Raw genomic sequence first — 27,698 nt, forward strand, 5'->3', positions numbered from 1 at the left:
TTCCCTGACTGGGTTGTTAATCTGGTCCAAGCAGGGAGCCCTGGCAGACAGACATTCTGACATTCTAAGAGCTGGCTGAGGGGGCTGGATCAGTGTCAAAGACTTTCCAAGCGTAAATAAAGGGTGACTTGGTGATAGGAAATTGGCCTTTGTGGAATTACTTCAGGGGTTATCACAACAATGAAGGTAGAAATCACCCCAGAAAGCTATAGCCCAACTGTCAGAGACACCAATATTGTCTAATCCTTAGAATTTCACAGAAGTTACAGTGCAAAATGAGTAATTTAGCTTAAATGTTTAGGCTTCACATGATCCTCATTCCTCCTTGTTAGATTATCCCTCGATCACTTTCCCCCTGTTTATGCTATTTTCCCCACATGGCAGGAGATTTCACATTTCAAATGAGTCAGGTTAATGAGATCTCAGCCAAATTATTTATTTGTAACATCTTGTATTTGCGACTCCTGGAGTTTGCCTATACCACAGGTGGAGAATTCTTCTTTTTGTCTTAACCTTCAGCCTGTTTCACAGTTTTAATTACATATTACAGGTCACTTGTCAATCTTCTGATTTGTAAAATAAAAGAGCCTCAATTTGTCTAAAAATCCAGAATTTAACAAATGAAATGACCTTTCAGGTTACAGGGCTGATAAAGGTTACAGACATGGATGTGGGTCAGGCCCCTAGAGGGTCTTATAATCATGGAACATTGAAATATTGTCAAGCTGGGACCCATTGTAGATCAAACAGTATTCATTGGCGAAACTCACTGAACCATTGGGGAAAATGCAAATATGCACTTTAACTATATTAGAGGATATAATGTTGTACCATTACTAATTCACAGACTTGGGAGATAATGCTACTTTTATTTTGATTAGGCATTTTGCAACTGTAAGTACATTGAAAAGTACCATTGCCACTCATATTGATTGGAGTGATGGTTAAGTGGCCGAGCAGAGGTGAGGGGCCGAATGGCCTACTGCATTTCAAATGTTGAAAGGCCTTTTTCAGGTCAATCTTGGGAACACTGCATTGCAAAGTGATGAGGCTGGGACCTCTTTATTTGTCATGTCCATGTGCTGACCACAAGATCATAGAAAATGAAATTAGTTAATAAAGACAGAGACAAAATGTTTGGTGAAAGTGAGACTGTGGGTCCTATTGACCAAGAAATTCAGAACCAGGCCACGGTTTAATGATATAAGATAGATCATTTAGGACTGAGATGAGGAGAAGTGGAATTCTCTGCTGCAAGCAGCAGGTAATGCCAAAACATTGAATGTTTTCACGAAGGAGTTTATGTAGTTCTTAGGACTAAAGAGATCAAAGCATTCCGGGAGAAAGGGGGACTGAGTTGGATGAGAAAGTGAGGACTGAAGATGCTGGAGATCAGAGCTGAAGATGTGTGGCTGGAAAAGCGCAGCAGGTCAGGCAGCATCCACGGAGCAGGAGAATCAACATTTCGGGCATAAACCCTTCTTCAGGAATGAGGAAAGTGTGATCATGATGAACGGAGCAGCAGGCTCGATGGGCCGAATGGGCTCTGCTGCTACTTTCTAGGTTTCTATATTGATGAGCTGAATCCATGGAGGAATAGTTAAACAGGGGCATTTCTCTTGTACCATGTTCCCTTTGTTTAATTTTATTTTAAAAAATGCCTGACTCTGAGTTTTAAACATATAGCATAGTGTGACACTCTCGGATATTCTGAAAATGTTTCGCACACAAATGGTAGTGAGGGGCAGGAGCATCATTTTGGAACTTCAAGTTTGATATTTTAGACCCTTTTACGCCAACCGAGTGTGGAGGTAGCCACAGACAATATTGAAAGATATAAATGTACTGATTCGCCAATGAACAGACACTTCATGTCACGTCCTGTCTGGGAAGATGTTCTTGTTGCACGAGTCGGGTGAGGGGTGGGAATGCAAAGTTTCTTCGGCCAACTTGTACAGCTTCCGGCTTCCTGTGAATGTGAAAGTCAGGAAACCACATAGAGTTTATGAATACATATGGTCCATAAATATACAAGTGTGGAGCGGATCTGAAATAGGGAGGAGTTGTTGGAAGAAGTTGTCAGCGAGAATTTTCCTTCCAGTGTTAGACGTGAGTAGTTTGTCAACATTTGGAGAGGTGCAGAGCTCACTGATATCTCGGGATACAAAACCCACGAACACCCAGTTTCCATTCTCCTTTCTCGAAGCAGATGGTGGGAAGGCTGTTTGGTGCATTTTCACGAATCGTTTGCCTTCAGTGGCTCTGTAGATGGATCGTTGTTAAAGAAATTGTTGGATTGCTTGGTACGGGGCAATGGAAAGAGCCAAGTTGTGAATATTTTTAATTAACTTGTTCAAACATGACACGCCTCCGGAACAGATGGGATTTCAACCAAAACCTCCTGATCCAGAGGTAGGCACACGACCACTGCACTACTAACCCTCAAGGGTAGTTGTATAATTGCCGTTTTCTATCTCATTTCCTTGATGTTAAACTGAGGTCTCACCTGCCTGTTCAACTGTATATAAAAGTCAAGTCCATAGCCACCACATTAAAGAAGAGCAGGGATTTCACCTTGGACAATATCTATCCCTCAATCAACATCACTAAACGTTACCTGGTTATTTTTACACTGTAAACTATATTAATTATTTTTTTAAAAAGAGCTGGAAGTTATTCTGGGAAAGACGTGCTAAGACGAGGTTAGAATAGGCTCTGAGAGATACTAAGTAAAAAGGGCTTTTGCCCAAAACGTCGATTTCGCTGCTCGTTGGATGCTACCTGAACTGCTGTGCTCTTCCAGCACCACTGATTCAGAATCTGAGAGATACTGTAGGGGCAGAGTCGATAGTAAATGAGGCAAGTTTGAGAAGATACAGCAAGAAATATTGCTTCGCCTTGTGGCAAAGTCCACCAAAAAAAAGCTCTACCCAATTCAGAATTGTGCAAAATAATATAGAATTGAGCCCCAAGAGTTCATTCTGGTGATTTTCATTGATGTATTTTGTAACTTTGTTTTCTGACTGTGAGTACATGCTCGCCTTTCCTCAGTTTGCACATTAGGCACTTGCCAGAAGTTTGTCGAAGTATAAAGTGACTTCTTTTATTATTTCATTGGATGAGAGAATTACTAGCAGAATCAAGCATGTGTGACCCATGAGAAGGAGGTGGTGAGGTATAGATATCCTGACAGTGATGTTCGGAACGGCGTTTCAGGGTTTTAGTCTAGCATCAAAACCAAGAAAATTATGGCAGGACATTATAAAATACTGGTTTGGTCTCAACTAAAGTATATTTTCCAATCCAGGCTTCGTATTTGAGGAGGGATGTCAAGGCAATGGATGCAGCAAAGGTTCATTAGAATGGTTCCAAGGATGAGAATCTTGAGTTATGTTGTAGATGTGGTGACCAGAACTGCACTCAGTACTCCAGCTGTGTACCAAACATAACATAATCTCCCTGCCTTTATAATCTATACTATGATTGATAAAGGCTAGGGCCCCAGATTAGTTGCCCTGCCACCTTCAAGAATTTGTGGACAAGTAGCCCTCTGTTTCACTGAGCTTTCTAGAGTCTTACCTTTCATTGAGTACTCCCTTGTCTTGTTACTTCTTCCAAAGTGTATCGCCTCTGACTTATCTGTCATAAATTCTATCAGCCAATGATCTGTCCATCTGATCAATCCATTTATATCCTCCTGTAACTGAAGACCTTCTTCCTTACTATCAACCACCCAGCTGATCTTTGTGTCATCTGTAAATGTACTTATCATCCCTTCGACATTCCCATTTACAGGGTGTCCCTGATTTATGAATATGTGACTTACAAATGCTTGTATTTATGAATGCAATCCCATACAGGGATATAATGTTAAAGACTTGACATATGAATATTGACTGTACTTACTATATTGTCTCCTGCTACTAGGCCAGTTTTGGATCCAAATGGGCCGGATCCCATGTGCTTTTATCTTCTTTATTAGTTTTCCATGTGGGGCTTAGAAGTTTTGAAAATTAATGTATGTTATAGTTTATAAATTGTAAACTGTGAGGATGACAGTGTGGAATTCCAAAAGGACGTTGACTAGTCAGTGGAGTGGATAGATACATGGCAGATGAGGCTCATGCAGAGAGGGTGTGAGGCAATGCACTTTGGTCAGAAGAACATTGAAAGACAATATAAAATAGGGAGCACAATTCTAAAAGGGGTGCCAGAGAAGAGAGATCTGGGTGTGTATGTGTACAGATTATTGAAGGTGGCAGAATAGATGGAGGAAACAGTAAATTGAGCATACAATGTGCTCTGCATTATTGTTTGGTGCATGAATAGGGAAGTGGTGTTGAACTTCACAAGACACTTGTTAGCTCTCAGCTGGTGTATTGTGTAGAATTGTAGGTGCCATACAAAGAAATATGTGAATGCCTTGGAGAGTGTGCAAAAGTGATTTACAAGAATGATTTCAAGAATGAGGAACTTCAATTATGAGAATCAATCGCAAAGGTTGGGACTGTTCTCGTTGGAGAGAAGAAGGATGAGAGAAGATTTGTTAGAGGTTTTCAAAATTTTGATTGTGCTGGATAGAGTGGATAGGAAAAAGACGTTCCTGTTGATTAAAAGAAGAGGAGGGCTTGAGCTATAGGGAGAGACTGAATAGACTGGGGCTATTTTCCCTGGAGCGTCTGAGGCTAAGGGGTGACCGTATAGAGGTTTATAAGATCATAAGGGGCATGAAAAGTATGAATAGTCAAGGTATTTTGCCCAGGGTAGGGAGCCAGAGAAGGAAAAGGACCTAAGGAACAATGTTTTCACACAGAGGATGGTGTCTGTATGGAATTAGATGCCAGAGGAGTGGAGGCTGGTACATTAAAAGGGATGTATATATGGGGATTTGAATAGGAAGGGTTTAGAGGGATATGGGTCATATGCTGGGAAGTGGGACTAGATTAATTTAGAATATCTGGTCGGCATGGAAGTGTTGGACTGAAGGGTCTGTTTCCATGCTGTACATCTCTATGACTCAAAGAACAAGAGGGCATAGATTCAAAGTGATCTGAAAATGAAGCAAGAGTGAGTGAGAAAAAGCTTTTTCACACAGTGAGTAGTTCGGGTTCGGAATGTGCAGTTGGAAATATGGTGGAGGCAGGTTCAATTCAGGCGTTCAAGAGGATATATTGGATGATAATTTGGATAGAAATGGTGTGCAAGAATATGGGGAAAAAGCAGGTGATTGGCACTGGGTAATAGAACTGATGCAGACACGATGGGCCAAATGGCCTCATTCGACAGTGTAACAGTTCTATGATTCTGTGAGGTCTTCAAAATCCATGATCTGAGTAGGGAAAATAGGGAGAAACTGTTCCCATCAGCAAAAGTGTTCAAGTACCAAAGGACAATGATTTAAGATTAATTGCAGAAGAACAGTATATTTTCTTACACAGCGAGTGGTTGGGATCTGGAATGCAATACTTGAGTGAATAATGGACCCAAAATCAATGATACCTTTTGAAAGAAAATTAGGTAATTACCTGAAGAGAACAAAATTTACAGGGCTAAAGACAGGAATGGTACATGAATAGGTAGGGTTTAGATGGTTATGGGCCAAGTGCTGGCAAATAGAACTAGATTAATTTAGGATATCTGGTTGGCATGGACAAGTTGAACCAAAGGATCTGTTTCTGTGCTGTACAACTCTGTGGCTCTATGACTGTAAGTAGACTGTTCTTGCAGAGAGTAGGAATGGATAGGATGGACAGAGTGACTTCCTTCTGTAGTGAAACCATTCTGTGATTCTATGACTCTGCAGTGACAATAAAAATACAAGTATACAATGGTCTAAAATTCAGTGAAGACTCAAGCCTACTTAAATAACTTGAGTACTGTACTAAGTTGCAGCAATGAACTCATCTTGTTTGGTTTTGTTTGAATTGAATACATAATCAGCAATTTTTAATATTTTGTTTCAGCACAATGGCCGCTGGAATGGAGGAGAATTGGCCGGTCCCAATGAGAGCGATTGGAGCTCAGAACCTTCTCACTATGCCGGGAGGAGTTACACAGTCTGGCTATCTCCATAAGAAAGGAGGATCCCAATGGAAGATCATGAAGTGTAAGTTTGTCAGCCACACAGTTTGTTGTTTTAGTTTTATCGTTAGCTCCTTTTGCTGATATCAGATTCGGAGCCTCTTCCACTCCCACCTAATGTCAGTTTCCTCTAACTTTCCTTTCGCTGCACTTGTAAGTACATCCTCTGATTGTATATCCGATATCTCTGTGAAACTCTCCAGGATCGTTTACTATATACATTTTAAGAAGTGCAGGGTTTTGGCATTTATACACGTTCTGGGTTGCTTATAGAGAATTAGGTAGATACAACGGTGTGATAAATATAGGCCAACACATTGGGAGAAACTGGCTCCTTGACTTCATAATAGCAGTCCAAGATTCTATTACGTTCTGCTGAGAGAGGAGGCAAGAATGTTAGTTTAACGTCTCATCTGAATGTTCAAGCTTGGTGGGGAGGGTCAGTAATTTAATAAGATTATTTTCACTTGTCCATGATAGTAATGTTTTGTGGAAGATGAAATGTCCACTACTGTCAGTATGGTTCACTTTTCCTCTTCCTGCAGCTGGACAGTGCAGCTCCACTGATATTGATAGGCTCAGTGGTTACACGCGACTCAGCCACATTCCCTGAACCTGGGCAATAGTCCAAAAGCTATGGGGGAAGCGGGGAGATAAAATTCAGCTTGCTCTTTGTCTCCCACACTCTAACAGGAGTAACATTCAAGATCATAGATGCCGTGACTATCTCTGACTGGGATTATTTAGTGTGGAGAAGGTGCTTCCTATCTGCATTTACTCACTGTGTCAGTTTTTTTTGCACTGTAGGTCTGTTTTACTCTTCTTCCCCTTTTTTGAATTCCTGGCACCACACATTGTGGCAGGAAAGACAGAAAGACACATTCTGTCAGTCATTCTGAAAGCAGCTGCTGTGAAAGCCTAAATTCGATCAAATCTCCAATTTCTCTGCCTGCCTATAGGGTGAAGCCTGGTCTTTGGCTACTGTCCCACATCAAGGAAGTGGGAAATCCGAATACTTCAACATTTATTTCAAGATTATGTAGAATCAGGAGGGCAGGGCAGCAAGTCTGGGGACCCTGGGTATCGAGGGACATTGATAGTTTGATAAAGAAAAAGAAGAAAGCATATGTTAGATTCAGAGCATTAAAAACAGGGAAGGCCCCTCAGGAATACACAGTGTAGGGAGATATTTAAAAAAAAATTAGGAGGGCAAAGAGAAGCCAGAAAATATCTTTTGCACATGGCATTATGGAAAACCCCAAAGCTTTTTATAAGTATATTAAGAGTAAGAGAATTAACAGGGAAAAAAATGGGACCTATCAGAGACCAAAGGGACAACCTGTGCATAGAACTAATGGATATGGGTGAAGTCTGAAGTGAATACTTCTCATCTGTATTCACAGAGGAAAAAGACATTTAGTTGGAGATTTCAGTTTGGGTGGTGAGATTCTAGAACACATTAAGATCTGGTTAGGCCCCATTTGGAATACTGTGTCCAGTTTTGGTCCCCACACCTCAGGAAGGACATACTGGCACTGGAGCGTGTCCAGCGGAGATTCACACGGATGATCCCTGGAATGGTTGGTCTAACATACGAGGAACGGCTGAGGATCCTGGGATTGTATTCATTGGAGTTTAGAAGATTAAGGGGAGATTTAATAGAAACTTACAAGATAATACATGGCTTGGAAAGGGTGGATGCTGGAAATTATTTCCGTTAGGCGAGGAGACTAGGACCCGTGAACACAGCCTTAGAATTAGAGCGGGTCAATTCAGAACAGAAATGCGGAGACATTTCTTCAGCCAGAGAGTGGTGGGCCTGTGGAATTCATTGCCGCAGAGTGCAGTGGAGGCCGGGACGCTAAATGTCTTCAAGGCAGAGATTGATAAATTCTTGATGTCGCAAGGAATTAAGGGCTACGGGGAGAATGCTGGTAAGTGGAGTTGAAATGCCCATCAGCCATGATTGAATGGCGGAGTGGACTCGATGGGCCAAATGGCCTTACTTCCACTCCTATGTCTAATGGCCTTATTAATAAGGTAAATGTTTTAGCAGGCCTGCATGATGTAGAAAACCCCAAGTCCTAATGAAATGTATCCTCGGTTGCCATTGGAGGTGAAGGAGGAGATTGTTGGGTCCCTGGCAGAGATATTTAATACTTTGCTGACCTTAGGTGAAATGCCAGATAACTGGAGGATAGCTAATGTAATTCCTTTGTTCAAGAAGGACAGCAGGGATAGGCCATGTAATTACAGACCAGTTAGTCTGATGTTAGTGATAGGGAAATTATTATAAAGAATTCTTAGAGACAGGATTAATCAACATTTGGAAAGGCAGGGATAGTCAGCACAGATTTGTAAGAGGGAAATCCTGTCTGACTCATTTATCTTTTGAAAAGATGGCTAAATATGTTGAGGAGGATAGTACAGCTGATGTAGTTTACATGGATTTCAGTAAGACCTTTTGACAAAGTCCCACATGGAAGGCTAGTGAAAAAGGTAACAGCCCATGCGATTCAAGGCAACTTACAAAACTATATTCAGAATTGGCTTCCAAATAGAAGGCAAAGGGTGATATTGAATGGTTGCTTTACTGATTGGAAGCCACTGACCAGTGTGAAATACATGGCTCGGTGCTGTTTGATGTGTATGTTAATAACTTGGATGTGAATGTAGAAGGTTTAATTAGTAAGTGTCTTCAGGATACTAACAGGGAAAAAGAAGGTTGATAAAAATAACTATTTCCACTGCTGAAGATTCTAGAACCAGGGAGGATAGTCTATGAATTAGGCCAGGCCATTCAGCAGAGATGTTAGAAAACATTTCTACACACAAGAAGAAGTGGAGTTTAGGACTCTCTCTAATAGCAGTTCATGCTAATTCAATTGGTAAATTAAAAAAAAACAAATGTTTATTTAGCAAGGATGATGAGATTTGGGCCCAGGGCAGTCATATAGAGTTAGGCCACAGATCAGCCATGACCTTTTTGAATGGTGCAGCAGGCTCGAGGAGCTGAATGGCCTACTCTTGCTCATATGTTCTCACGTTCCTGAGGTTGTAGATGACACGAAAGTTGGTGTGAGGAGGATGGTCTCAGGCTACAGTCTGATTAGCTGGTAAATTGGGCAGAGCAATAGCAGATGGGATGTAATCCTGCGAAGTGTAAGGTGATGCATTTGGGAAGGTGAAATAACTGCACAGAGGCTGGTGTCCTGTCACCAAGTCACCCTGTTTTACACGTGCACAGTACATGCAGCTAGCTCAGAGCCAGTCCCTAGAGTGAGAAGACTTTCTAAGAGTCCTGTTATATCAGCCAGGGTTTCCTGATTGGCCTTTGGGAGTACTGAGGAACAAAGGATTTTGATGTACAAGTGTATAGATCCCTGAAGATGTCAGCACAGGTAGATAGGGTGGGAAAGAAGCCATACAAGATTTTTGCCTTCATTAGCCAGGGTGCAGGATATAGGAGCAACAAAGTCTTGTTTAAACTTTACTGAGCATTGGTTAGGCCACAGCTGGAATACTGTGTACAATTCTGGTCACCATACTATCATAGGGACATATTTGCACTGGAGAGGGTGCAGAGGTGATTCACCAGGATGTTGCCTGGAATGAAAAGACAGTAGATGTATCTAAGACTAGAGGGCATAAGGTTAAGGTGAGAAGTAAGTGGATTAGAGGGAATCTGAAGAAGAATGTTTTCACTCAGAGATGGGAGATATATGGACTATGTTGCCTGAGACCTTGGTGAAGGCAGGTACTCTCATAACATTTAAGAAACGTGAACACACACTTAACATGCCAGAGTATAGTAGGCTATGGACAAAGACCAAATACATAAGAACATAAGAACTAGGAGCAGGAGAGGGCCATTCGGCCCTTCGAGTCTGCTCGCCACTCAATAAGATCATGGCTGACCTTTTCATGTACTCAGCTCCACTTACCAGCCCTCTCACTGTATCCCTTAATTCCTTTATTGTTCAAAAGTAAATCTAGCTTAGCTTCAAAAACATTTACTGAAGTAGCGTCAACTACTTCACTGGGCAAGGAATTCCATAGATTAACAACCCTCTGGTGAAGAGGTTCCTTCTCAATTCAGTCCTAAATCTGTTCCCTCTAATCTTGAGGCTATGCCCTCTTGTCCTAGTTTCAACTGCCAGTGGAAACATCCTCTCTACGTCTATCTTAACTATCCCCTTCATAATTTTATATGTTTCTTTCAGATCCCCCTCATTCTTCTGAATTCCAATAAATATAATCTTACTACTATAATACTACTCACTCTCTCCTCATAAGCCAACCCCCTCATCTCCAGAATCAGCCTAGTGAATCTCGTCTGCACCCTCCCTTGCGCCAGTACATCCTTTCTCAAGTAAGGAGACCAAAACACGCAGTACTCCAGGTGTGGTCTCACCAGCACCTTGTACAGTTGCAACATAACCTCCCTGCGTTTAAACTCAATCCCTTTAGCAATTAAGGACAAAATTCCATTTGCTTTCTTATTTACATGTGGTGCCCGCAGACCAACCTTCTGTGATTCATGCACAAGGACACCCAGGTCCCTCTGCACAGCAATTGTGAGTGTGGTGCTGGAAAAGCACAGCCGGTCAGGCAGCATCCAAGGAGCAGGAGAATCGACATTTCGAGCATAAGCTTAGGCCTGAAACGTCGATTCACCTGCTCCTTGGATGCTGCCTGACTGGCTGTGCTTTTCTAGCACCACACTCTCGACTCTGAACTCCAGCAACTGCAGTCCTCACTTTTTCCCTCTCAGCAGACTGCATGTTTTTATCATCCAAGTAATAATCCTTTTTACTGTTACTCCTACCAAAACCATTTATTAACATTGTATTCCATCTGCCAGACCTTTGTCCACACACTTAATGTATCTATGTTCCTCTGCAATGTTTCACAGTTCTCTGCACACTGCCTTGCCACTCATCTTAGTGTTATCTGCAAACTTACCTACATGTGGTCCCCAACTCCAAATCGTCAATTAAACTGTGAATAATTGCAGTGCCCAACACCGATCCCTGAGGCATACCACTGGTCACTGATTGTCAGCCAGAATAGCACTCACTTATCCCCACTCTTTGCTTCCTATTAGTCAACCAATCCTCTATCCATGCTATATTTCACTCGTAACACCATGCATCCTTATCTTGTGCAGCACCTTGTCAAAGGCCTTTTAGAATTTTAGGTACACCGCATTCACTGGACGTCCATTGTCCACTTTGCTCATAATGTCCTCATAGAATTCCAAAAGATTTGTTAAGCATGACCTGCCCTTCATGAACCCTGTCTGTCCAATGGGATAATTTCTAAGGAGATGCTTTGCTACTTCTTCCTTGATAATAGACTCGAGCATCTTCCCCACTACAGAGGTTAAACTCACTGGTCTATAATTCCTCATCTTTTGTCTACCTCCCATTTTAAACAGTGGCTTCACATTTGCTGTTTTCCAATCTGCTGGGACTGCCCCACAGTCCAGCAAACTTGGGAAAATTACCGCCAGTGCACGTGCTATTTCTCCGGCCATCCCTTTTAGTACTGTGGGATGCACTCCATCAGGGCCAGGAGACTGTCTATCCTTAGCTCCATTAACTTGCCCAACACTACCTCTTCCATAATAATGATTGTTTCCAGGTCATCGCCCACCTTTGTCTCTTTGTCAATTACTGACATGTTATTCGTGTCCTACACTATGAAGACCGATACAAAATACCTGTTCAATGCCTCGGTCATTTCATCATATCCCATAACTAAATCCCCCTTCTCATCCTTTAAAGGGTCAATGTTTACTTTAGCCAGTCTTTTTCATTTTATGTATTTATAGAAACGTTTGCTATCTGTCTTTATATTCTGTGCTAGCTTTTTTTCTCATGTTCTATTTTACTTTTCCTTATTGCTCTTTTTATGGCTTTCTGTTGACCTTTAAAGTTTTCCCAATCTTCTAGTTTTCCTGCTGTTTTTGGCCTCTTTGTATGCCTTCTCTTTCAGTTTGATAGCCTGCCTTATTTCCTTAGACACCCACGACAGATTACTCCTTTTCTACAGTCCTTCCTTTTCACTGGTATATGTTTTTGCTGAGCACTTTGAAAACTGTTTTGAAAGTCCTCCACTGCTCATCAACTGTCCCACCATAAAATCTTTGCTTCCACTCTACCTAAGACAAGTCCTCCCTCATTCTAATGTAGTCTCCCTTGTTTAAGCACAGGATGCTGGTATTGGATTTTATCTTCACACTCTTCATCTGTATTCTAAATTCAACCATACTGTGGTCACTCCTTCCAAATGGATCCCTAACTGTGAGGTTATTAATTATTCCTTTCTCATTACACAGGACCAGATCTAGGATTGCTTGCTCCCTCATCAGTTCTATTGCACACTTTTTGATAAGATTACTTACAGTGTGGAAAGAGGCCCTTCGGCCCAACAAGTCCACACCGACCCGCCGAAGTGCAACCCACCCATACCCCTACATTTACCCCTTACCTAACACTACGGGCAATTTAGCATGGCCAATTCACCTGACCCATACAGCTTTGGACTGTGGGAGGAAACCGGAGCACCCGGAGGAAACCCACGCAGACATGGGGAGAACGTGCAAACTCCACACAGTCAGTCGCCTGAGTCGGGAATTGAACCCAGGTCTCAGGCGCTGTGAGGCAGCAGTGCTAACCACTGTGCCACCGTGCCGCCCACTGTTTAAGGAAACTGTCACGGATACACTCAACAAACTCCTCCTGAAGGCTACCTTGGTCTGACCAATCTACATGTAGATTACAATCCCCATGATAATTTCCGTAACATTTTTACAGGCATTAGTTATTTCTTTGTTTATTGCCCCCCCCCCCCGCCAAATGTGATGTTATTATTTGGTGCTCTACAGACTTCACTTATCAGTAACTTTTTCCTCTTAGATTTTCTAATTTCCACCCAAATGTATTCGACCTTATTCTAATGAAATTAGTGTAGTTTTGGTGTTTGTTGGTTGTCAGAGACATGGTGGGTCAAAGGACCTGTTTCTATGCTGTATGACTGTATGATTATGATTTGTCTTCTCTGTTTGTGAAGTTCCCTAGCTTCCTTACTTGACTCCAGGACCTGTCTTTACTGGTCTAAAATTGATTCTATTTCTGGTTTCAGGGCCACTGCGATTTGTTATCATTCACAAGGGCTGCATTTATTACTTCAAATCCAGCACCGCGGCCTCTCCACAGGGAGCTTTTTCTCTCAATGGGTACAACAGGTCAGTGTGGAACAATCACATTACTTGTATTTGACCTTCCCCAGGGTGGTCAAGATGGGTCAATATATGTTTCAGATTTACAACTTCCACAGTATTTTGCCTTTATATGTGTGTATCAAGAGTTTGCATTTTTGAGCAGAGTATGATTGAGGCAATGTGGTATAGATCTGGGATTAGGGCAAGTGATGGTCTAGTGGTATTATCGCTAGACTATTATTCCAGGAATTTAGCTAATGTTCTGGGGATGTAGGTTTGAGTACATATTGGAATTTGAATTCTAGTAAAAATGATTCTGGGGAGAAATTCATCTGGTTCACTAATTTCCCTTAGGAAAGGAAATCTTCCATCTTTAACTGGTCTGGCCAGACCCGCAGCTATGCAGTTGACTCTCAACTGCCCTCTAAAGTGGCCCTAGCAAGGCAGGCAGTTGTAACAATCACTACAAAGTGATTCTCCCGCCATCTCTTTTAGAAAGAGATGACATTGGGGGACACCTAGCATTAACCTAGCTGGCAAAAACAGCCTTGTAGACCCTGCAGAGTCCTATCTGGGGGCTGGTATAACATCTCTTCTTCATCAGATGGTTGTGATTGTAAGTCACAGAATTTATAGCAAAAGTTTACTGCGTGATGTAACTGAAATTATAAAAGTTAAAAAGGCCCGGGGGATTGTGTGTTAAGTCTCTCATCTGTTAGAATGACCATGTTGGTTTCAGTTCTTTCATATGTAAATCGCAAACCTTTTTTGAAAAGTTACATTCTCAAGTGAACTTTAACAATTTGTGTCTGTCAGCCCAGATAATGTATTGAAGGTGTGAGCTCCCCTGGGTGTGACTGTCTGTGCCACAATGTTTAGACTGATTCTAATCTTAAAAAATGAATTTACAGAATCTTACATGAATTTATGCAGTTTTTGAGCAAAGTAAGATATAATTTTGCAAGTACAAATTCACTCCACAAACTTATATGTGTGTGTGTATGTATAGTGCAATGGGGTCATCTATGGTGTGATGTGAACCCAGGGTCCTGGTTGAGGCCATCCCCATGGGTACCGAACTTGGCTATCAGCCTCTGCTTGGTCACTCTGCGTTCTTGCCTGTCCCGAAGTCTGCCTTGGAGGAAGGTCACCCAAAGATCCGAGGCCAAATATCCCGGGCCGCTAAACTGTTCCCTGACTGGGAGGGTGGCACGGTGGCTCAGTGGTTAGCACTGCTGCCTCACAGCACCAGGGTCCCAGATTCGATTCCAGCCTCGGGCAACTGTCTGTGTGGAGTTTGCACATTCTCCCTGTGTCTGCGTGGGTTTCCTCTGGCTGCTCCGGTTTCCTCGCACAGTCCAAAGATGTGCAGGTCAGGTGAATTGGCCATGTTAAATTGACCATACTTGTTAGGAGCATTATTCAGAGAACGGTGGGGTTCCTCTTTGGAGGGTCGGTGTGGACTTGTAGGGACGAAGGGCCTGTTTCCACACTGTAGGGAATATAATCTTGGGTGGGCTGTCTCACACAGTGGTCAAGCACCAGCCTGACATGAGCATACTCACGGAATCATTACCTGACAGTGTCCCAAACACCCTCACCATCCCTAGGTATGTCCTGTCCACCAGCAGGATAGACCTAGCAGAAGTGGCAGCATAGTGGTATACAGTTAGAAAGGAATTGCTCTAGGAGTCCTTGACATTGATGCTGGACCCCATGAAGCTTCATGGCATCAGGTTAAACATGGGCAAGTAAACCTCCATACTGTTTCATAGCCACTCAGCTGATTGATCAATACTCCTCCATGTTGAATAACATTTAGAGGAAGTACTGAGGATGGCAAGGACACAAAATGTACTCTGGGTAGAGGTTTTCAATGTTCATCACCAAGACTGAGTCTGCAGTAGGTGGTGAGACAACTAACAAGAGGGAAAAACATACTCAATCTCATCCTCACCAATCTGCTGGCTGCAGATGCATTTGTCCATGACTATCAGTGAGAGTGACCACTGTGCAGTCCATGTGGAGACAAAATCCCACCTTCACATTGCGAATACTTCCACCGCATTGTGCAGCACTTATTGTGCTAAATGGGACAGACATTGAACAGATCTAGCAATTCAAGACTGGGCATCTGTGAGGTCGTTGGACCATCAATAGCAGCAGTTTGTTCTTCAGCACAATCTGCAACTTCATATCCCCCACCCAACCATTACCATCAAGCCTTTTCAGACTTGTTCTCCTGTTGTAGTAGAAAGGAAATGCTTGTTCTAAAAATAGTCTATTTTATATAGAAGTTGGACTGCGGCTTCCCCACTGCATCTTGTAGACATAAATGACAAATCACATTAACCTTTGTTCATTCAAACTGCAGGGACCTTCTTGTAGAATCAATCTGGCTTATTTAAAAAAAGCGTTTCTGCTTTTCTGTTCTGCCTGGCCTCTGCAATGCTTACTTTCTAAAAATACTCAGGGCGGGACGGTGGCTCAGTGGTTAGCATTGCTGCCTCACAGCACCAGGGACCCAGGTTTGATTCCCATCTCAGGTGAATGTCTGTATGGAGTTTGCACATGCTCCCCGTGTCTGTATGGGTTTCCTATGGGTGCTCTGGTTTCCTCCCATGATCCAAAGATGTGCAGATCAGGCGAATTGGCCATACTAGTGCTAGATGCATTAGTTAGGGGTAAATGTAAGGTGCGGGAATGGGTCTGGGTGGGTTGCTCTTCAGAGAGTCGTGTTGGACCTAAGGGCCTGTTTCCATACTGTAGGGAATCTAATCTAACTGTTACCAAGAAACAGATCCAGGCGTATTCTCTTATATTACAAATTGATTATTCTTGTAATGAAAGAAAGGGTGAGAGGGGGATAGATTTAAAAGGGATCTAAAGGGTAATTTTTTTCACGCAGAGGGTGGTGTGTGTATGGAATGAGCTGTCAGATGAAGTGGTACAATTACAGCATTTAAAAGGCATGTGGATGCATTTATGAATAGGAAAGGTTTAGAGGGATATGGGCCAAGTGCTGGAAAATGGGACAAGATTAATTTAGGATATCTGGTCGGCATAAATAAGTTGGACCGAAGGGTCTGTTTCTGTGCTGTCCATTTCTATGACTCTAGTATACAGCACCTTTTGGAATGTCTGAAAGTGCTTTACCTGGTTAATCATTGTTGTTAGGTAGGAAAGGTGACAGCCAATCTGTGTACAGTCAGTTTCTACAAACAGCTGTTGCATTAATAACCAGATGGTTGACCTAATTAATTATTGGCCAGTGTATGTGGAAGCACCTCTCCTGTTCTCGTTCAAATGCTGTGGTGTAAGAATTTGTCATGTTCATCTGAGAGATCAAGTGCGGCCTTTATTTAAAGTCTTATCCAAAAGATAGCATCCTTGACAGTGGAGACACGCACACAGGAAGATACAGGTGGACACAGCCAGAGACACGCACACACAGACAAAGAAGTACACCCACAGACAGGATGTGGAAACATAGACAGGGACATGTGCACATTGACGGTGATGCATGCACACAGGAGAGACTTACACATACACAAACACTGAGATGTGCACACGCAGACAGATGTGCACACTCAGAGATGCATACAGACAAACATGCACATGTAGACACAGGCGCACAGACACAGAAGCGTGCTCACAGATACAGATGTGCAAAGAAAGAAACATGCACAGAGACACACTCACAGACTCAGGTGTGTGCCTGCATGTCATTTAGTGAAGGAAATCTGTCATCATTACCTGTTCTGGCCTACAAGTGACTCCAGATCCACAGAAATATGGTTGACCCTTAAGTGCCCTCTGGTCAATGGGCAATAAATGCTGACCTAGCCAATGATGCCACATCCCATGAATTAATTTAAAAAAGACAAATGCATGCATTCAATGAGTGGCTTAAGGACACAGAGAAAGACAGCGACATACACAGTCAGTGGCATGGACACACAAAAACAGAGATACAGACAAAGACACACATACAGCAACACATGTACAGACATTACCTCAACTGAAATTCTCCAGTTTATACGTACTATAGTTAGGAGAGCAATGATGTGAGTGACACTGTCTAATATTCCATTACAAACTGTGTAAACAATTAATGTAAACCTTCAGAGGAACCCAATTGTCAAGATTTTGAACACACTTTGAAAGCACATGCAGATCTGTAGGTTGCTGCAGAGCTATCACTGATGGCTGTGCACAATGCATCAGAATGTAAAGCACAGAAACAAGCCAATCGATCCAATCAGTCCATTTGGTTTATATTGCACATAAGCTTCCACCTATACTTTCTCATCTACCTCCATCAGTGTGCCTCCCTATTCCCTTCTTCTTCATGTGTATCTATATTTAAACTTATCCATAGCATCAAAAAGCTTGACACATTGAAAAAGGTCCTTCAGCCCATCAAACTTGTGCTGGTCAAAAAGTCCCGTCGAACTATACTAATTTCATTTTCCAGCACTTTTCCCATAGCTTTGTATACCTTGGCATTGCAAGTGTACTTCTAAATACTTCAATGTTATGAGTGTTCCTGCCTCTCCCACCCTTACAGACAGTGAGTTCAAGATTCCTGCCACTCTCTGTGTAAAAATAATTTTTCCCACATCCCCTCTCAACCTTCTGCTTTTACTCTAAACCTATGCCCCCGGTCATTTATCCCTGCACTAAGAGAAAAGGTTTCTTCTGTCTATGCCCCTCATAATTTTATACATCTCAGTCACATCCCCCTCAGTGTACTCTGCTGCAAGGAAAACAACCCGAGTCTGTCCAATCTCTGATCACACCTAGAACTCTTGAATGTATAATTTTATTATCACATGTATTTTATAGTAAGAATACAGTAAAACTCTTACATCCGAATAAATCTCCTCTGCAGCCTCTCAGCACAATCAGATCCCTCCTTTCATTTGGATTCCCGAACTGGACATAGTACTCTGGCTGTGCCTTAACCAACTTTTCATCTAATTCCAGCATAACCCCAACATGCTCTTAAACTCCACCTTCAACTCATAGAGGCAAGCATTCTACTTGAGTCTTTAACCATTTTATCTCACTGTCCTGCTACCTTAAGGGACGGAGGTACATGCAGACCAAGGTGCCTTTGATTCTCGGTGTTTCCCAGGGTGCTACTGTTCATCATGAATTCCTTTGCCTTGTTTGTCCAGCCCAAGTGCATCACCTTATGTTAATCCAGATTGGATTCCATTTGCCGTTGATCAGCCCATCTGACCAGAACATCTATACCCTCCCATACTCGAAGGGTATTCTCCTCACTATTTACACTCCATCAATCTTTTGTATCATCAGCAAACTTACTGCTCAAACCTTCTACATTCAAATCTAATCATTAATAAGTACCACAAACAGCAAAGGTCCCAATACTGATCCCCATGGGATCCCACTGGACACAGGCTTCTGGTCACAAAAGCATCCCTCGACCAACACCCTCTGCTTCCTGCTCCTCAGTTGGAGCCAATTATGGATCCAATTTGCCAAATTTCCTTGGACGTATGGGCTGTTACCTTTGGTATCAGTCTGCCATTTGGAATCTGATCAAAAGATTTGCTAAAGTCCAAGTAGACTACATCGAATGCATTGTCCTAATCAATGGTTATGTCTTTGAAACATTCATTCAAGTTGGTCAGAAATGACCTCCCCTTAACAAGACATGCTGACTATTCTTGATTAATACACACCTCTCCAAGTGTAGATTAATTCAGTCCATCAGAACTGCTTGCAATAGTTTTCCCATCACTGAGATTTGACTGATAAGTCTGTAGTTTCTTGTTTTATTCATTGGTTCCTTCTTATATAAAAGTACCACATGGAATGTCCCCCAGTCTTCTGGCACCTCTCCTGTGGCCAGAGAGGAATTGAAAAGTATTGCCAGTGCCATTACTATTTTCTCTCTTGCCTCACTGAACAATGTGGAGTACCTTTCATCCGGCCCTGGAGATTTAACTACTTTTAAGCCTGCCAGAGCGCTCAATATGCCCTGTCTGTTCAAGCTAATTTATTTTTAGTGTATCACAGTTCTTCGGTCTGATTTCTATTCCCACAATATTCCTCTCATTAGTGAACACCAACCCAAAGTATTGATTTAGAACACTACCCATGTTATATGGCTCCAAGTACAAATTATCCTTGATAATCCTTATTCTTTCCATAGTTCTCCTTTCATCAACTTTTTTTAAAATAGCTTAGGATTTTCCTTTACCTGTCATGAATCTTTCATCTCGAGCTTCTGCTGTTCTGAGCCCTCAGCATCTGCAGTCAGCCTCCTTTTTTCTCTTTATCTAATCCTGTGTATCCCTGATTGTTGGTCACACCATTTGTTTTTATTGCCTTCAATATCCAGGTTATTCAACTTAACAATATCCTGGGTAGCAAGATCCACACTTTCACCACTTTGTTAATCAAAATATTTCTTTACTAAGGGATTATCTTATGTCGATAATCTTTAGTTTAGGTCTTACCTATAAGTGGAACATTTTCACTATCTGATCTGACAAAACTTTACATAATTTAAAAAAAGCATTCTTATTAGATAACGCTTCAAGAGATTAAGCTTCTTGATCCTTTTCCAATGAGTATAACCTAATAGTTCTAGTATCATCCTTATTAACTTTTTTTATTTCTGATTCCTGGAATTGCTGGACTAATGTATGAAGAGAGATGGGTTCGGTTGAGACCATATTTACTAGAGTTTAGAAGAATGAGAGGGAATCTCATAGAAACCTATAAAGTTCTAACAGGTAGGTTAGAAGTAGAACATGCAGATAGGTGCTAATTGAGTGAGTACTAAGTGAACAGTCCCTGAAATTTAAGTCATTAATTCAAGAGATCCATATATATTGTAAGTACAGGGATAAACAGATTCCCTATAGTGTGAAAACAGGCCCTTCGGCCCAACAAATCCACACTGACCCTCCGAAGAGTAACCCATCCAGACTCATTTCCCAACATTTACCTCTGACTAATGCACCTAACACGATGAGCAATTTCACCTGACCTTCACACTGTGGGAGGAAACCAGCTCAGACATGGGGAGAATGTGGAAACTCCACACAGACCGTCATCCTAGGCAGGAATTGAACCCAGGTCCCTGGCAATGTGAGGTAGCAATGCTAACCACTGAGCCAGCATGTCACCCTTGTTACCCAATACTAGTTAGCAGTCACCATTCTGAAAATATTCCCCTTATCCCAACTCTCTGTCTTCTATTAGTTAGCCAATTCTTTATCTATGCTACTATGGGCTGTTACCTTATTAAGTAGCCTAACATGTAAGCACATTCTGAAAATCCTTGTTGCTTGTTACCTCCTCAAATAATTCCAATGGATTTGTCAGGCATAGTTTCCCCTTCATGAAGCCATGCTCACTCTGCTTGATTGTATTATGTATTTCTAAATGTTCTGCTATTATGTCCTCAATAACTTATTTTAACATTTTCCAAAAACAGATGAGAGGTGATCTTATTGAAACATACAGAATCCTGAGGAGATTTGACAGATTGAATACTGAAAGAATGTTTCTCCCCTTTGGGAGAGACTAGAACTAAGGGGGACAGTTTGAACATTAGGTAGGGGTTCTGGATCAGTGGTGCTGGAAGAGCACAGCAGTTCAGGCAGCATCCAACGAGCAGCGAAATTAGGTAGGGGTTGCCCATTGAAGACTAAGATGTGGAGAGTAGATTGTGCAACTTCACTTGTGATGCTATACTGGAAGGCCAACGTAGTGTTCCTGTGGAGTCTTAACTCATTGTACTTAAAGTAGTGTAATCCCAGAGAGATTTCAAACCTTCCGTTGTATGCACAGTGATATAATCTACACCAGTCTCTCACTCACACTGCTCTCTCTCTTTCTTCACCCTTAGTAAACCTATGGTTCTATTTTTGTGAGAGCATAAATCAAGCAAGGGTTATTCTGTGTCAAGGACATAAGTTGTCAATCATTATATGTGAACATACATACAAGTTGGGGGACTTTTAGATTAGTTAAGATTACCAACAGTGTGGAAACAGGCCCTTCGGCCCCTTATACTGCTTTGTCTTCCTACCTTTAAACCAGAAGATCTAGATACAAATCCCATCTGCCACAGAAACAAAAACAGAAATTGCTGGAAAAACTCAGCACATTTGGCAGCATCTGTAGAGAGAAATCACAGTTTCAGGTCCAGTGACCCTTCTTCAGAGATGTGTCTGAACAGATTGATCAAAACTATTTTTTTAACACAAGCTGGTAGATATTCTCATCCATTGGAAACAATGTTGGGAAATGGGTTCTTCGGGATTCTGTAAATATTGTAAAATTGTTTCTGGCGACATCTTACAGTTGAAAGTTAAAAGCTTTGCCGTATGTTATTGGTGAACACCTTCACCCTAACAACTATCATAGCTCCTCTTTATCAGTACTCTCAAACAGTGATAGCTGAATAGTCAGGATAAGTAGGAACCTGAGCTGATTTATTGTGGGTGGTGAGGCCAGTTGCTGTGCTGCTACTGACAGTCTGTCAGTAACAAACTACCTAGTGGATTAAGCTAGGTCTGTAGGGAACAAATGTTTTCCAGCTGAATTATCTGAGCCATTGGTGGGCAGCTAGTCTTTACTTATTTTTTTACTTTACTTATTTGTTACTGAGACATCTTTCAGGTCAGCCCTGATTTCATTGAATGGTGGAGCACAATCAATGAGCTGAAAAGCCTCCTCCTGCTCCTATGTCTTATAGTCTTGTACTTGCTAAGAACTATGAGTAACCGGGAGGCACAGTTTCTAGGAAAGTCTATGTCCCTAATTGTGAGGGGTCAGAAGTAATTTTATAAATTAGTTAAGCCTTTGGAGAATTCCTCATCTGATCAGACTGATCTTTTCTCTAAATGTAATGAATGCTGGCTGAGTGGTAGCATTGCTCTTCTTACTACACAGATTGGTTATTAAATTGTTGCCATACTTCCAAGACTAGATTTTGAGCGGTTGAATTTCATTAATCCAAACCCATTGCCCCCATCCTCATCCCAACCAGCTGTTCCTTAATTAATCATCTCCATATCCAAAGCTACTTACTCCTACAATACAACAGTGACTACACTTCTAAAGTACTTCAATGGTGTAAATTCTTTAGGATATTTTGAGGTCATACAGAATCTTTGGATCAAGTTCAATCTTTATTTATTAGTTTGAATGGTTCTGAGCAATGTCTCTATGACAGAAATATCATTACATTACTCAGAGCAGGCTCAAGGGGCTACCTTTTGGCTCTTATATAATTACGGTGTTTGTCGCTGTGTTCAGGATCAGTGATAGAATTTGGTGACTTTACTGAATCAAACACTCCTTCTAAAGCTGTAATCTGCAGCAGTTTTACATGGCCTTTGTGAAGTTGGTATGTACAGACACTAGAAATGTACAGTCTGTGGTACATTTAGATTTTGCCTGTGAATCTATACTAGAATTCTCTGAAGCTAATGTAACTATATTGTGGTCAGTCTGGTGATGTTATGCAATACAGAAGTCGGCCTTTTATTAGATTCAGTTGCAGATGGTCGAAGGAAGCTGAATGCAGAAAGCATTGAACTTTGCTGAGAAGTTTCTGTTTTTGTTGTATAGAAAACATTAAGATGCAGAATCAGGCCACTGGGTTCAACAGGCCCAAGCTGATATTTATGGTCCACCCTTCATTGAATCTCATCAACATGTTTTCTTCCTTTCTCTTGCATGTATTTATCTAGCTCTCTCTTTCCTCCCAAAATCCAAAGATGTGCAGATCAGGTGAATTGGCCATGCTAAGTTGCCCATAGTGTTAGGTCCATTAGTCTAGGGTAAATGTAGGGTATTGGGCAGGGAATGGGTCTGAGTGGGTTATTCTTCGGAGTGTTGAAGGAATGTTTTGGGCCAAATGGTCTGTTCCAGACTGTAGGGAATCTAATCTAGTACATTTGCACAATTTGCTTTAAATATTCCATTCAACAGTGAGTTCTCATCACTCCATCGGTAGAGAAGCTTCTTGTGACTTTCTTTTTGATTTATTAATGACATGTTTTAATTTATGGATCTTAAACTTGTTCTCACTCACATGAAGATACTTTCTCTATCTACTCAATCAAATCCTCTGACAGTCTTAAAAACCTCTTTTAGGTTACCCCTTAGTCTTTTTTTCTAAAGAAAAAGGCCTCCAGTCTTTTCTGATAGGTGTAACTTCTCAATGATATCATTCTCAGCCTTTACTTACCTTCTCTGTTGCTTTTCTATCTTTTTTTAAGATACAGAAATCATAACGGAACGTGGTATTCCGATTGTCCACATCAGAGTTGATGCAAATGTTTATATTCCACATATGCTTCCACTCGTCCTAACTCAAATAGCCCTATTAGCGTTATCTTGACAATTCCTTTCTTCTTTGTGTGTCTACACAAATGCATGTGTTATTCATCTCAACAACTCCTCGCCACATGTACTCAATACTCTGAGCAAGAATTTTATTGCTATATTGGCCTTCGTGGTCTTGCTTGGGTTTGCAATCTGCAGCTTTAGCTTCACAAACCGGGCATGAATCAAGGACTGGCATCCGTATATAACTGAAGCTGTAGGACCTTACTCTTCAGAGAATTTTGTAGTGTGGTTACGAGCCAAGGTCTATTCATGGGTGCATCTAGTGTCCACTTGAGCAAAAACAGGATGTGAGCATTCGGTTACACCATATCTGCAAAGCTTCTGTGACATTTCAGCCTCTGCATTCAGGCTGCAAGAATTGGCAGAGCATCAATACTGACCCTGCAATGTATACAGTTTCTAATCTCTGATGTGGTTTAAAATCAAATACAGACAGCTTGCTCCAAATATGAAGTCATTGTTACTCATGTTCTGGCCCCACACAGTTTACATTTCCAGACAGATTCTGATGAACTCTTTTTTTAAAAAAACTTCATTCTTAGAATATGAGAACTTCTAATTGATGGTGATGATGAAGATGGTAATGAGCTGCGCTCCTAAGAACTGAGTGATTTGTTGAAATATCTCAGAGGGTAATATCACATATAGGCCAGAACTAGGTAAAAATGGGTCAAATCCTTTTTTAAAGGGCATTAGTAAACAAGGTGGGTTTTTGCAATTAAGTTGTACGGTCACTTTTCCTCACTATTAGCTTCACTGACAGCTTTGACTTGGCTGCTCAACCATTTCCAAGGTTGATCCACTTTTTAAGAATTGATGCAAATGTGCCAGGATGGATACTAGGTTATGTTTGGACTTAACACAATAAATTACCTGTCAAGAAATTACCCAAGCTCCAGGTCAGATGTGGAAGCCGGAACCTTTGATTGACCTCGCTTCACCTTCAAACGGGTATAACCTAATCTTGTTGCCTGTGTAGCCCAAGTAAGATGCTTGCGGGGCCTGGAACATATTTTTCCTTCCTTAAGCATATGCCTGCTTTGGAAAAAGCCTTTGGACTTTACCAAGTTCTCTAAGTGTTCCTTGTTAGTTTTCCCTGTTATTTGAACGTCATCTAGATAAATGGCGAACTGAGGTAGAACTTGCAAAATGTTCTCCATCTTCAGCTGAAAAATTGAACAGGCTGGCAGTACCCTAAATGGCAGTCATATATTGGTACAAACCCTGATGGGGATTAATTGGAGCATACTTCTGGAAATCCTCATCTAAATGCAATTGCAAGTAAGAGGGACTCATGACTAGCTGCACGAGGACAGCTCTCTGCCACAAAAATCCCCATAAAGGCAAAGTGACCCATTGGCCTTCATAATTGGTGTGACCAGTGCTGCCCATTCTGCAAATTGGACTAGTCTGATGATTCCTTTGCATTCCAGCTGTCTGACCTCTTCTACTTTTGTCCATAAGGCAATGGCACTGGTGGGCCTTGCAGAATCATGGAATTGCTTCCTAGTCAACGTGCAAGGTAGTCTTGGCTCCTCTGATAGTTCCTAAACTTTTCTGGAGACTTCTGGTCACCCAGGCAACCATTTTCTAATTGAAAAATGTTGAGCCAATGCAGGTGAATCTCTCACAAGCAATTCCGCCTCATCAAGCTTGGACCCACGCCTTTTTTTTCCACAATCACTGAACCAGTCGCTTTTCATAAGAGATGGGAACCACAATCTGTCAATGTTCCACAGTACGGGCAGTTCTTCGCCAAGGGGATGCTTGCGTTCTTGTCCGTGTTGTAGAAAAATCACACTTTCGAAACAGTGCTTAAAGTGTTGATGATGTAATCATGTTACAGCCAAAACACATTTTAGAAGTTCACGCTTTAGAAACAGTGTCCCCAGTTTGGCAACTGTGCTACAGCACATTATAGCAGAACAACCGTTTCAGTTCTCAGCCTAGCTGAGGTCTTGTGCAAACTTAAGAGTTGCAGTCTGGAGTGAATTTTTTAAAAACCAGTTCTGGGATGACTGCTATGGCCACACCATTATTGACTTCTATTAGAACTGGGTGACCATTTGACCAGACGTTTATTTTGATTGGTTCTGATTTGGATGTTGCTAAGTCATTTAACTGTTTCAGATGTAGGTGGACTTTCAGGGTATGAACTCTCCTGGGTACCAGCCTATGAGTTATCTTAGAGGAGAAAGTGAAGTCTGCAGATGCTGGAGATCAGAGCTGAAAATGTGTTGCTGAGAAAGCGCAGCAGGTCAGGCAGCATCCAGGAAACAGGAGATTCGACATTTCGGGCATAAGCCCTTCTTCAGGAAGAATCCTGAAGAAGGGCTTATGCCCGAAACGTTGAATCTCCTGTTCCCTGGATGCTGCCTGACTTGCTGCGCTTTTTCAGCAACACATTTTCAGCAATGAGTTATCTTACTCAATTTAGGTCATGTAAGACTCTTTAACTATCTCAAGTCAGCATTCTGGCACAATGACTTGTGGGCCAGGAGCCTGAAGATAATTTTAATCTTTTAGCCAAGGCTTGACTTTGTTTTGGGGTTTTGTTGTGGACTGAGGCCCTTTGATCACAATATGTCCCGAATGAGGCTGTACAATTCCTCGCAGGTGTTCCCTAGTTCGGACTGGTGAAGATGTCTGCTTCCCTCAGGATATCCTGTAACTCTCATGCTCCACTTACCATATTTGCCAATGATAAAGCCAGTTGTAAAGTACCTGTTTGAAGTCCAGTTGAATGACTACCAATCATTGCCACTAATGACAGAGCAGCCCCATGGTTTGCTAAGACAATGGCAACTTTTGCATGGTTACATCATGGTTGCTCTGATCTGGCTGGGTTGCTAAGAAATCTGGTGAGATCTGTCTTAACTGAAGCTGCTGTTGAATGTGCCCTGGGGATGTTCAGGCAATTCAGCACCTTGAGCCTGCTCCCCTGTTTTCATATAAATATCTCAACTAGGCCTTAACTCCACTTCCCAGTCTGCTCTCCATAACCCTGTTACTGTGGTGTTTACTTCTCTCTTTCTTTTCCTCAGAGTTATGAGATCAACAGAAGAAACAACATCAAGCACTGTGTTTCCCTTCAAAATCATTCACATTAATAAGAAACACAGAACCTGGTACTTTTCAGCAGCATGCGAGGAGGAGAGAAAGGTGAGAGCATTTGGTTTAATGCGAACACTGCTGTTAGTGTCTGGTTGAAGATTGTGAAATACCAGGGTGAATGACTGTAGCAAGTAGTTAGGGGCATGGCTTGTGGCTACAGTATTATTTGGAGATTATCATCTATAGTGTCCTAACTTCTTATAACCGCTGTTGCAAGTGCTCCATTTAAAAATACCTAAAAATGCAAGGTAAGACTTTTATTTAAGAATTGAACAAATTGTTTAATTATTTTATTATTTCAGTGTAAGTCTAGTTCTGACTCAATAGCAATCAGTGACTGAAAACTTTGAAAGCAATTCCTTCTACATCATGTTAGCCATTCAGTTGCTAATTGGGAATCCTGATTTCAATATTGTAATTATTTTATTAATTGATTAATAAGTGAAACATAAATAATATATACCAGGCATATAATTTTATTATTACTTATTGAACTGTGTATTCATGTGAATTTTGTCTTATGTATGTACAGGTATATTTTTTAAATTCATTCATGGAATATAGGTATTGCTGGCAAGACCAGCATTTATTGTCCAGCCTTGAGAAGGTGGTACTGAGCTGCATTCCTGAACTGCTACACCTTGTGTGTTACCATGAAGGACACTTGTTCTCAACATTTCCTCTCGTTCTCAACATTTCCTCTCGTCTGAGTCGTGCTGACCCTCCTGTGCAATGACTACCAACCGTTGCTGTCTAATGATAGAGCAGCCCATGGTTTGTTAAGACAATGGCGACTTTGCCTTTTTTAAACCCACAGTGCTGTTAGGAAGGAAGTTTCAGGATTTTGACCAGCCATGATGGAAGAACA

General features: G+C 41.6%; 1 protein-coding gene across 1 annotated transcript in view; it reads left to right on the forward strand.

The window, feature by feature from the left end:
- sh3bp2 (SH3-domain binding protein 2) overlaps window positions 1-27,698 on the forward strand; it is a 128,421-nt gene that overhangs the window by 49,181 nt on the left and 51,542 nt on the right. The window contains exons 3-5 of the mRNA XM_060842792.1: window positions 5,964-6,106; window positions 13,231-13,333; window positions 26,761-26,878. Coding sequence (XP_060698775.1) covers window positions 5,968-6,106; window positions 13,231-13,333; window positions 26,761-26,878 — 360 coding nt within the window. The 5' untranslated portion in view covers window positions 5,964-5,967. The remainder of the gene's footprint in view (window positions 1-5,963; window positions 6,107-13,230; window positions 13,334-26,760; window positions 26,879-27,698) is intronic.

This window comes from Hemiscyllium ocellatum, chromosome 2 (genome assembly GCF_020745735.1).
Source record: "Hemiscyllium ocellatum isolate sHemOce1 chromosome 2, sHemOce1.pat.X.cur, whole genome shotgun sequence".
NCBI classification, from domain to species: Eukaryota; Metazoa; Chordata; class Chondrichthyes; order Orectolobiformes; family Hemiscylliidae; genus Hemiscyllium; species Hemiscyllium ocellatum.